Raw genomic sequence first — 10,594 nt, forward strand, 5'->3', positions numbered from 1 at the left:
CCGCGGTGGTGCGTGAGGTGCCGCGCCGGGGACAGGGCGCCGTGCAGGCGTACACCGCCGCCAGCGAGGATGGGGACGATGGCTGGGCTCCGATCCGCATCAGGGTGTCCGCGGAGGACATGCACAATCCGTTGAGGCACTGCACTGCGGCGGGGGATCTGCGCATTGACCACGATGGCCGCGCAATAACATGTGAGGAGGACGACGTGTTGACGGAGGAGAGGAGGAGCATTATTTTGGGGCAAACTCTCCCCGCCGCAATTCAACTGCACGCGGAGCGTCTCTCCGTGAGGCCCGTGACGCGCCCCGTCCTCATTCTTCGAACCGGTCTGGGGATGTGCAATAACTTCACCATCCCACACAAGCACCACACGGTGGGTGTGGCTGGTGCCGACATGATTATCTACGCCAACGGTTTTCCGACTTCTGGTCCAAGCGCATGGGCGGGTCCGTGCTTCCTGCTGGATGATGGTCGTCCATTTGCTGCTGCCGTGAACTTTGACCCGAGGCGAGTAGCGGTAACATATGAAGACTTGCGTGTAGCGGCCCACGAGTTGGGGCATGCTCTTGGGTTTGTACGGGAGATGTTTTTGATGCTAAATATGATTTCCGAGGTGTTGAACGTGCGCGGGAGTTCCAAGGTGTCGGTGATTTCAACACCGAAGACGAAGGCAATGGCGCGTCAGTACCACAACTGCCCCACGCTTGAGGGCATTGAGCTGGAGGACGAGGGTGGTTATGGAACTGCACTGTCGCATTGGAAATCAAAAAGCGTGAGGGACGAGATGATGACCAGTATTGTGGAGGTTGCGCTGTACTCGGCACTGACGCTTGCAGCATTCGAGGACATGGGTGTTTATTTGGCAAACTACAGTGCGGCGGAGTTGTTGTGGTGGGGCAACAACTCTGGCTGTGGGCTGCTGGAAAAGAAGTGCTTGACCGACGGCATCAGCGAATACCCTGATCTGTTCTGCAACCAGTTTGACGTCTATGATGAAAGGCTTCTCTGCACGTACGACCGACTGTCTCTGGGGTCCTGTAAAATGAAGAGGCACGAGGAAGCGCTGCCAGAGGAGTATCGGTACTTCGCTGATCCCCGAGTTGGCGGTGATGACCTCTTCATGAGCAGATGTCCGTATGTCAGGGCGTATTCTAATGGTGGTTGCACCAACGGCGATCCTTCCCTAATGCCTGGCAGTGTTGTTGGTCCGAACTCGCGGTGCGTGAAGGGGCAGGAACTTCAATTCGACGACGAATATATTGGCGATGTGTGCGTGGACACTCGATGCGGCGACGGCACACTGAGCGTGCGGTTCCTTCGTGACGATGCGTGGCACGAGCGCCAGGAGGGTGAAACCGTCACGCCGTCATCGGGTCCGTGGCGTGGGAGCATTGTGTGCCCCCAATACGCCGATGTGTGCACCGCCTTCCCGAACATCAGCCGCCACCCAATACCGGTCGTTGACCCGCCTCTAGCGTACGACCCGACATCCGCGGAGGATGCGGAAGGAGACGAGGGCGAGGTTCCGAGGAAGCGGCCGCGGCGACTCTGATTCCGGGGTTTTGCCGCCAATAAATTTATTGGGCAGCGTGGATGGTGGGGCGGGCGGCACTGCGGACACACCCCAATCGAGCAGCAGCGTCACGGGGTTGTGCTTTACGCTCTCCGCTGCAGCTCCGTCTCCGGGCGACGGGGCTCTCTTCCACATCTCCACGTGGCGGGGCGGACGTGCACTGCGATGGCGGCCGGCGTGCGGGCCATCATATTTATTTGAGGAAACGAGAAAACACGAGCAAAACGAAAAAAGAAAATGCGCGAGCAGCGTTTGGCAGGGTCGTGGTGTGCACATGGCCCGTCGACCCCGCACTCGCGAGACGCAGCACAGCGATAAGAATAGCATCGTGCAACTGTTGCGCTACTCCTCTCTTCGCTTCTGAAAAACGGACGATGAGTATATTTGTTTTCTTGTGCCTGCGATGCGTGGCTTAACGGACATTTGTGCGCTGGCGGAATGAATTTCTGCGCAACCGCGTGGTGGCGAGGTGGTCTGGAGGGAGGAGACGAGTCCCAGCACCGCATGCGCCCACGTGCGTCTTCTGACGCGGGCAGGCGATGGGAAGTCGCTGTGACCCAATGGGTGCGGGAGTGTCCGTGACTGCTGTGCAGAGGGCGGGGACGAGCACCCTCGATGCGGCGTTCCACGCAGACAGGCCTCTCTTGTATATTATTATTATTATTATTTATTTTTGGCTTCGGGGGAATGGCCGGGCCCTACGAGTGGGCGGCAAAACTGCCCAGCCGCGTCCTCTTTTCTCCGCCTATTGGTGTGGAGGTCGCGCACGGAGTGAGTTGCGGAGGCTCGCCCGACGTGATCCTTCTCGCCCGACGCGGGAGGCAACTGAAAGACGCACTCGGCACCTCCCTTTCGTCAGTCATGAATGGTTGTGGGGGTGAGGAGTCGTGCTGGGCTCGCCGTGGACCACGGAATGCATCCGTCGCAGCCATGGCGGCAGCAGGACGGGAGCACTAGGTGTCTTTATTTGTCTTCTCTGTCCTGTGCTAGAGAAGATTGAGTTGAACTGTTTTTGCTTTTTTCTCCTGCGACCTCTCTTCACTAAGTATGCGTGTCAATGCGTAGATGGGTGCTGGTATTTTTGAGTGCATGTGAGAAGGAATGCTAGCGAGAGGGCTGGCTGCCCAATTTAATATATTTCCTGGTAAACCGTGGGAGGTATTTCCGTGTGATCCTTTTCCTATCTTATGGTCCTTTGAAAGGCCCCGACGGAAGGAATCAAGGAACCGATAACGGCAAGACGAATTTTATTTATTTATTTTTATTTTTGCCATCCACCCTCTTTGATTCCGACCTTGCGGCGGGGTCTTGTGGCTGGAGGGCCCAAAGTCTTCCAACTCGTAAGCAATAAATATCCCCAATTCGAACACACCGCACCGTGGCACGAGGGTGGCTATCCGAACATATAGATGTGGTTGGGACAAACATTGAGGATGTGGCGAGGCCGCTGCCTCTCCATGGCCCTCTTCTTTCCCGTCCTGTTTTATTTATACGTATCAGTTCAGGATCCGGCCCGCAGCCCAGGCGAACATTTTTCCATGCTTCGGCTTTATTTGGAGGCTGTGTCTGTTTTTTGTTGTTGTGTGTGCGTGCGCTGCGGTAATTTGTGGTGCTGCCCCTCCTTCTCTCTTGTAGCTGCAGCGTCTCTTTCTCCCTCTGTTCCTCTTTCCTTCTGCTTCTCCTCCCGCAGACAAGGCCTGTGCTACCACTACCACCACTACCACTGCTGCTGCCCGCACCTCAGGAACAGACACATTGTACCGAAGCCATGCGCCAGCCACGCCACACCGCGCCGCCGCTGCCGTGGCTCATGATGGTGGTGTGTTGCGCCGGTGTTTGCGTTGCCGCCGATCGTGCAGTGAAGCACCGCTGTGGGTTTGACGCGATGATGAAGAAATACGGCCGGCTGCCAACCGCGGTGGTGCGTGAGGTGCCGCGCCGGGGACAGGGCGCCGTGCAGGCGTACACCGCCGCCAGCGAGGATGGGGACGATGGCTGGGCTCCGATCCGCATCAGGGTGTCCGCGGAGGACATGCACAATCCGTTGAGGCACTGCACTGCGGCGGGGGATCTGCGCATTGACCACGATGGCCGCGCAATAACATGTGAGGAGGACGACGTGTTGACGGAGGAGAGGAGGAGCATTATTTTGGGGCAAACTCTCCCCGCCGCAATTCAACTGCACGCGGAGCGTCTCTCCGTGAGGCCCGTGACGCGCCCCGTCCTCATTCTTCGAACCGGTCTGGGGATGTGCAATAACTTCACCATCCCACACAAGCACCACACGGTGGGTGTGGCTGGTGCCGACATGATTATCTACGCCAACGGTTTTCCGACTTCTGGTCCAAGCGCATGGGCGGGTCCGTGCTTCCTGCTGGATGATGGTCGTCCATTTGCTGCTGCCGTGAACTTTGACCCGAGGCGAGTAGCGGTAACATATGAAGACTTGCGTGTAGCGGCCCACGAGTTGGGGCATGCTCTTGGGTTTGTACGGGAGATGTTTTTGATGCTAAATATGATTTCCGAGGTGTTGAACGTGCGCGGGAGTTCCAAGGTGTCGGTGATTTCAACACCGAAGACGAAGGCAATGGCGCGTCAGTACCACAACTGCCCCACGCTTGAGGGCATTGAGCTGGAGGACGAGGGTGGTTATGGAACTGCACTGTCGCATTGGAAATCAAAAAGCGTGAGGGACGAGATGATGACCAGTATTGTGGAGGTTGCGCTGTACTCGGCACTGACGCTTGCAGCATTCGAGGACATGGGTGTTTATTTGGCAAACTACAGTGCGGCGGAGTTGTTGTGGTGGGGCAACAACTCTGGCTGTGGGCTGCTGGAAAAGAAGTGCTTGACCGACGGCATCAGCGAATACCCTGATCTGTTCTGCAACCAGTTTGACGTCTATGATGAAAGGCTTCTCTGCACGTACGACCGACTGTCTCTGGGGTCCTGTAAAATGAAGAGGCACGAGGAAGCGCTGCCAGAGGAGTATCGGTACTTCGCTGATCCCCGAGTTGGCGGTGATGACCTCTTCATGAGCAGATGTCCGTATGTCAGGGCGTATTCTAATGGTGGTTGCACCAACGGCGATCCTTCCCTAATGCCTGGCAGTGTTGTTGGTCCGAACTCGCGGTGCGTGAAGGGGCAGGAACTTCAATTCGACGACGAATATATTGGCGATGTGTGTGTGGACACTCGATGCGGCGACGGCACACTGAGCGTGCGGTTCCTTCGTGACGATGCGTGGCACGAGTGCCAGGAGGGTGAAACCGTCACGCCGTCATCGGGTCCGTGGCGTGGGAGCATTGTGTGCCCCCAATACGCCGATGTGTGCACCGCCTTCCCGAACATCAGCAGCCACCCAATACCGGTCGTTGACCCGCCTCTAGCGTACGACCCGACATCCGCGGAGGATGCGGAGGGAAACGAGGGTGAGGATGCTCGTGTGTCGGCGGCTTGCCTTTGTGTTTTTCACTTCCGTGGAGCGCCGGAACCTGCGCAGTCGTGAAGTAAAAAAAAAGCATCTCGTTGATCGTATCGTGGCGCGCCGTCGGCGGTCTCTGGTTCGGCCGGAGACATGCGTGCGCGTGCTCGTTGGGCTTGTCCACGCTACATATGAATCACGTGCTTTTATGTATGACGCGCGCAGGCAGCCGCTGAAAGAGTTGTGTGGTGAGTCTTCTTTTGCCTGCACATGTCCGTGGTCTGGCGATGGATCCGCCCGTCCCAGAGGCTGTGTTGGTCGTAAAAGCCCTGCAACGGGTACCTTGCAGGGCATTGTGCGGTTCCCACCGACGTTCCGCATCCATCTCGGCGATCGTGGTCTGTTGCGGCCCCTTCTCCCCGAGGCACGTGTAGGCGAACTCCGCGGTGCCCCACTGGTGTCGGAGACCGCAACCACGCTTCGCACCGGAAGAGCGACGACGCCCGCCGACTGAGAAGACGCCGTGCAGCCGGTGCAGGCCATAACTGAGCATGTGGCGCTTGCAACCCCCTGACCCCAGCACGGAGATGCTGCCGCCCAAGCGTGCGTATCAACCCAACATTCACCAGATAAATCTAAAAAAAAAAAAAAAAAAAAAAAAACGTAGAAAGCCATAAAGTATTGCCGTCGTACTTCACATCTTCCCGTTGAAACAGGTTCGGTAGAAGCAGAAGTGAAAACGTAAACAGACATCGCGGCACTCCTACCAATAACAAAAAAAAAAAAAAAAAGGCTAATGTTAAAAGGCTGTTTTCTCCCCCCACTCGTACACACAGGAAAAAAAAAAAAAAAAAAAAAAAACACTAATGCTCCAGCAGTTATTTTGGTGCGCATTAGAGTTGTTCGTGCGCATGCGTGTATGAAGTGCAAAGGCATGGCACAGCGTGGGGAAATAATACACACACACACATACAAAAAAAAAAAAAAAAAAAAAAGGCCTCAGCTTTATCTGCTACAGCCCCTCCGTGACCTGCGACCAAAGAAGAACGTTCTAGTACCATAAATACCAGAAGAAGAGGAATCATTCCCCCCCCCCCCCCCAAAAAAAAAAAAAAAAAAAAAAAAAAAAGAAAACATAGTAAATTCCCTGAAAGGTGTGGTGGTCCTGGGAGGCGATCAGGTTAAAAGAACACGCAAAAGTTGTTGGCATACATTTATAGCTTTAGAATCAGTGGTGTGGGAAGAAATCCATCGGAAAGCTGACTTCGGCAACATGAGTCAATTGAGCCAATTCATCCCCACTCCGTCAGACAAAATAAAATAAAAAAAAAAACAGTCCAAAGACGAGATATTTCTCACGGTTTAGAAGGCTCCTCCGCAACGCAGTCAATCGTCCTCCCCACTCCCAAAAAAACACCAAACTCTCCCATGAGAGAATGTCTGCTTTATAAAAGAAAAATTACACACATTTTTTGTTAGTGATATTAGTCTTTGGTAACAAAACGCCGCGTATAAAAAAATGCCACCTGACCACAAAGAAAGAGCTAAAGCCTCAGCAAGTAACTTTTTCCCTATACACTTCCGTTTACATTCCAACACTCTATGTGTCCCCTAACTTATTGATAGCAGCAAGAGCAGAGTCAACAGAAACAACGTATCGATTCGGGAGAAAATGCTGCCTCGTTCAGACGCATCCAACATCATCTTTTGGATGACCATTTCGTTGGCCATGCTCTCAGAGGTCGCCACAATCTTGCTTATGCCCAGAAAGAGTGTTTGAACCTCACTCGGTTCAATTCTGCGGTTATACAAGAGGACATGCGTCACCGTTATTTGAGAGTCCGTGCCTCTGTCGCTGGTTCCGTAACTACCAATAGAGAAGTGTGAGATTTCCATACTCTTCAACTGGACGCTTGTAAGCCGTTGCCCCGAGCCACGCAATGGTTCTCCATCAACGTAAATATAGCCGACGCCTTCCTCAAACGCAAGTACCACGTGGTATGTCTTGTTCAGCTCCCAAGATCCCGTTGGAGAAGAAGCCGCTCGCCCAAACGTTGGGACCCACCGCTGTTCCTTGTCGTACGACAGTCCCAGGAGTTTTCTGTAACCAGAACCATCCAGACTCGCACCCACCAATGGCCTGGTACTTCTCGGAACCTTGTGAATAGATACGAGGGCCACCAGCGTGAATCTGTGATTTGCAAAACGATACCGTTGATTCTGTCCCTGCTTTCCCACCGGCCACAGTGCCCCGGCATTCCTTCCTTCAAATTTAAAGCCCCGCGTCAAATTTGTTCCATGATTTATACTTGCGTTGACGCAGCGGTACGCATCCTCCCATACGTTTTGGGAGGCACTGTGGGACAAGAAACCAACAAGACCAGCCGTTGGGAAAGGGGGACCACAACCACGCTTGGACGACGAAGCGGCTGGATCAGCAGGGGTGCAAATGCTGGACAGGTAGCTGTCCCACGTCTTCCAGGACTGCAGCACGGATTTAATAATCATTAGCTCGCCAACCAGGCGCGCAAAAACAAGGCTGTACACCTCGTCCGTGTTGATCTCATGCAAACAGTACAGCTTATCATCCATGTACAACACGGAGCTGTAGGCGGCATTTTCATCACCAATGGATACTTGCCCAACGTTATAAATGCGCTGGTTATCCGTCAGCCAGAGGTTCAGTCGGTCGCGCAGCCACTTTCCCTTAAAATTCAGCGGGTGTGTGAAGAGCATCACACGCATTCCTTCGATGGTCACGGCAGTGAAGCTGCTCTGACTGCCGGGCTGGTCCGATTTTGGTGAGGGGCCCCACACACGTGAGAGCGTGCCGACAGCCTCCACCCACGTATTCCCCATGTCACTGGACTCGTACACCAGGCGGCGTGCCCGGTCAACTCGAGTGTTTATGATGAGCTTCCCCTCCCACTCAAGGGCCACAGGTTCAGAGCAGCCAAAAGCGCTCCTACCCTTCCCAAACTTCCACGTCTTGCCATCATCTTCCGAGTAGAAGATCTTGGAGAAAATTTGTCCCTTCACGTTCGTAACCTGCACAGGGTACACAAGATTCCCGTTGGACGCCAGAGTGGCAACACCCGCACCGCCAAGAAATTGCTTTGTGGGCACTCCTTCCATTTCCCGAGGGAAAAATTCCTTCACTGGGACGGGGCTCCCCCATTTGATACTCACAGTTGTATTGCCATCCACGGTGGACTTCGTGACCTCACCAACGGCAAGCAGAATATCCCAGTCGCTCGCATCACCATGCCACATCCAGTAGTTAGTTGATATATTGTAGCTTCCAACCAGGACGTAAAGCTTGTTGCCCTTCACAATCACTGTGGGATCCACCACACGCGAAAAAGACGATACACGACTGTTCTTGATGGCAATTTGGGTCTCCCACGTCTCCCCGCCGTCCACGCTGTACTTCGCCACCGTATCAATGAGGGAGTTGTCATTGGATGTGTCGTAGCGGGCGTCCGCGATGGCAACCATCACCCCGTCCACATTAACAAGAGCGGGGAGGCGGAACGAGTGGACAACCCGTTCGGTGACTTTACCGTTCTCTTCAAATGGCACCGTCGAATTTTGCCGCTTAAACAGCTCAACTCGGCTCGATCCGGGTGCCAGGGCGTCGGCAGGCGCACAGAAAGAAAAAAGCAAAAAAAACCCAAAAAGCAAATATAAGGGCATTTGCAAACACAAACACAATAAAGAAAAAAAACTCCCGCCAAGTAAACGCCGTAAATCAAAGAAAATACTCAAAGAAGACTACACTAGATGTCAATTGAACCTTACAAAAAAATAAATAAATAAAATAAGAAAAAAAAAAAGGTCAGGAACAGTAAAAACGATAATAATAACGCGTCAATAACACACTGTAAGACACAACCAAATAAACACCAAAAACAACAATATATAGGAACAAAAAAACACAATACACAAAAAGACTACTTCATATCAATCAAAAAAACACAATAACGCCCATCAAACAAAAAAAAAAAGGCGGGGGTGAGAAGACACACCCGCACACTCTAACGCTTTCACACGCACTCGACGGCGCTTCCGTCCCGGAGGGACAGCCCACATGGCTACGCGCGCTCGCCACGGAGGCAGAGGGCGAGGTGGATGTCCTTTGGCTGGATCGTCACGCGGCCGCTGTGGATGCACGCGCGGTTGGTATCGGCGAGAAGCGACACAACGTAAGACTCCGTCGCCTCCTGCGCCGCAAGAATCGCGCTGCTCTGGAAGCGCAGGCCCTCCTTCTGCGCACCCGACACCTCACGCACCAGGCGCTGGAAGGGCGCCTTCTGCAGAAGAAGGTCCGTGGAGCGCTGGAACTGGCGGATCTCGCGGAGCGCCACGGTGCCCGGGCGCCAGCGGCGCTGTGCGTGCTTCACGCCGGTGGCCGCACCAGGGGCCTTGGGGGCCTTCTTGCTCTTCTTGGAAGTGATGGTACGCTTGCTCCGCGCCGTCTCTTTCGACCTCGACATATCTCCTTTTATTCTTGTTGCTTGTTGTTCTTGTTGTTTTCTTTTTTTCGCTTGTTGATGTTTCAACGCAGGCTTCCTTGTTTGTGCCGCAAGACACACAACACAAAGAACACAGAAACAACAGAATGGGGGCGGCGAGAGCAGGTCGCGACACGGACACGCGCGCATCGCCGTGCATCCGCAGTGCGCATGTGCACCGTATGTGAACGCGTCAATTAGAGCACGTCTCAGCACGGCCCACGGAGACACACACAAACAACAAGTAAAAACAGCGGTGTGTAAAGAAAAAAAAAAGGGCCAATCTATGGCGCTGTGTGCAACTCCCAGGCACTACACGGCGGGGGCGTCAGCAACCGGTGACAACATCAGAAGCACCGGGCCGGCCCACGCACGCCGCGTGGCTTTTAGCGCGCGAGAAGCTGAAAATAATAAACAAAAAAAAAAAAAAAAAGAAAAGAGAGGCGGTGTAAAACAGAAAAAACCAATGAAGAGGGGGAAAAGTGAGTGGCGGAGAAAACCAAAAGGCGGGCGTGAGAAGACACACCCGCACACTCTAACGCTTTCACACGCACTCGACGGCGCTTCCGTCCCGGAGGGACAGCCCACATGGCTACGCGCGCTCGCCACGGAGGCAGAGGGCGAGGTGGATGTCCTTTGGCTGGATCGTCACGCGGCCGCTGTGGATGCACGCGCGGTTGGTATCGGCGAGAAGCGACACAACGTAAGACTCCGTCGCCTCCTGCGCCGCAAGAATCGCGCTGCTCTGGAAGCGCAGGCCCTCCTTCTGCGCACCCGACACCTCACGCACCAGGCGCTGGAAGGGCGCCTTCTGCAGAAGAAGGTCCGTGGAGCGCTGGAACTGGCGGATCTCGCGGAGCGCCACGGTGCCCGGGCGCCAGCGGCGCTGTGCGTGCTTCACGCCGGTGGCCGCACCAGGGGCCTTGGGGGCCTTCTTGCTCTTCTTGGAAGTGATGGTACGCTTGCTCCGCGCCGTCTCTTTCGACCTCGACATATCTCCTTTTATTCTTGTTGCTTGTTGTTCTTGTTGTTTTCTTTTTTTCGCTTGTTGATGTTTCAACGCAGGCTTCCTTGTTTGTGCG

General features: G+C 54.4%; 5 protein-coding genes across 5 annotated transcripts, besides 12 other annotated features; 2 read left to right on the plus strand and 3 right to left on the minus strand.

The window, feature by feature from the left end:
• Positions 1–1,553, plus strand: Tc00.1047053505931.10 (surface protease GP63, putative; the record flags this gene model as incomplete). Its single annotated transcript, XM_801359.1, has 1 exon — positions 1–1,553. A coding segment is annotated over one exon (1,553 nt), but the record flags the coding sequence as incomplete, so codon positions are not given.
• Positions 1–4,820: a sequence feature (areas not merged during assembly with more than two copies in the genome that could not be assigned to a particular haplotype).
• Positions 2,222–2,249: a sequence feature (AT_rich).
• Positions 2,662–2,925: a mobile genetic element.
• Positions 2,818–2,843: a sequence feature (AT_rich).
• Positions 3,343–5,082, plus strand: Tc00.1047053505931.20 (surface protease GP63, putative; the record flags this gene model as incomplete). The annotated part of the gene is made up of 1 exon (XM_801360.1): positions 3,343–5,082. The coding sequence occupies one exon, from the start codon at positions 3,343–3,345 to the stop codon at positions 5,080–5,082; it is 1,740 nt and encodes a 579-aa protein (XP_806453.1).
• Positions 4,821–10,594: a sequence feature (heterozygous, Esmeraldo-like haplotype).
• Positions 5,636–5,660: a microsatellite.
• Positions 5,836–5,859: a microsatellite.
• Positions 5,972–5,993: a microsatellite.
• Positions 6,100–6,132: a microsatellite.
• Positions 6,311–6,331: a sequence feature (AT_rich).
• Positions 6,610–8,694, minus strand: Tc00.1047053505931.30 (trans-sialidase, putative; the record flags this gene model as incomplete). The annotated part of the gene is made up of 1 exon (XM_801361.1): positions 6,610–8,694. One exon carries the CDS (start codon positions 8,692–8,694, stop codon positions 6,610–6,612), a length of 2,085 nt encoding a protein of 694 aa, XP_806454.1.
• Positions 8,800–8,834: a sequence feature (AT_rich).
• Tc00.1047053505931.40 (histone H3, putative) lies at positions 9,093–9,662 on the minus strand (the record flags this gene model as incomplete). The annotated part of the gene is made up of 1 exon (XM_801362.1): positions 9,093–9,662. One exon carries the CDS (start codon positions 9,660–9,662, stop codon positions 9,093–9,095), a length of 570 nt encoding a protein of 189 aa, XP_806455.1.
• Positions 9,917–9,950: a microsatellite.
• On the minus strand, positions 10,105–10,506 carry Tc00.1047053505931.50 (histone H3, putative; the record flags this gene model as incomplete). The annotated part of the gene is made up of 1 exon (XM_801363.1): positions 10,105–10,506. One exon carries the CDS (start codon positions 10,504–10,506, stop codon positions 10,105–10,107), a length of 402 nt encoding a protein of 133 aa, XP_806456.1.

This window comes from Trypanosoma cruzi, assembly GCF_000209065.1.
Source record: "Trypanosoma cruzi strain CL Brener chromosome Unknown tcruzi_1047053505931, whole genome shotgun sequence".
Classification (NCBI taxonomy): domain Eukaryota; phylum Euglenozoa; class Kinetoplastea; order Trypanosomatida; family Trypanosomatidae; genus Trypanosoma; species Trypanosoma cruzi.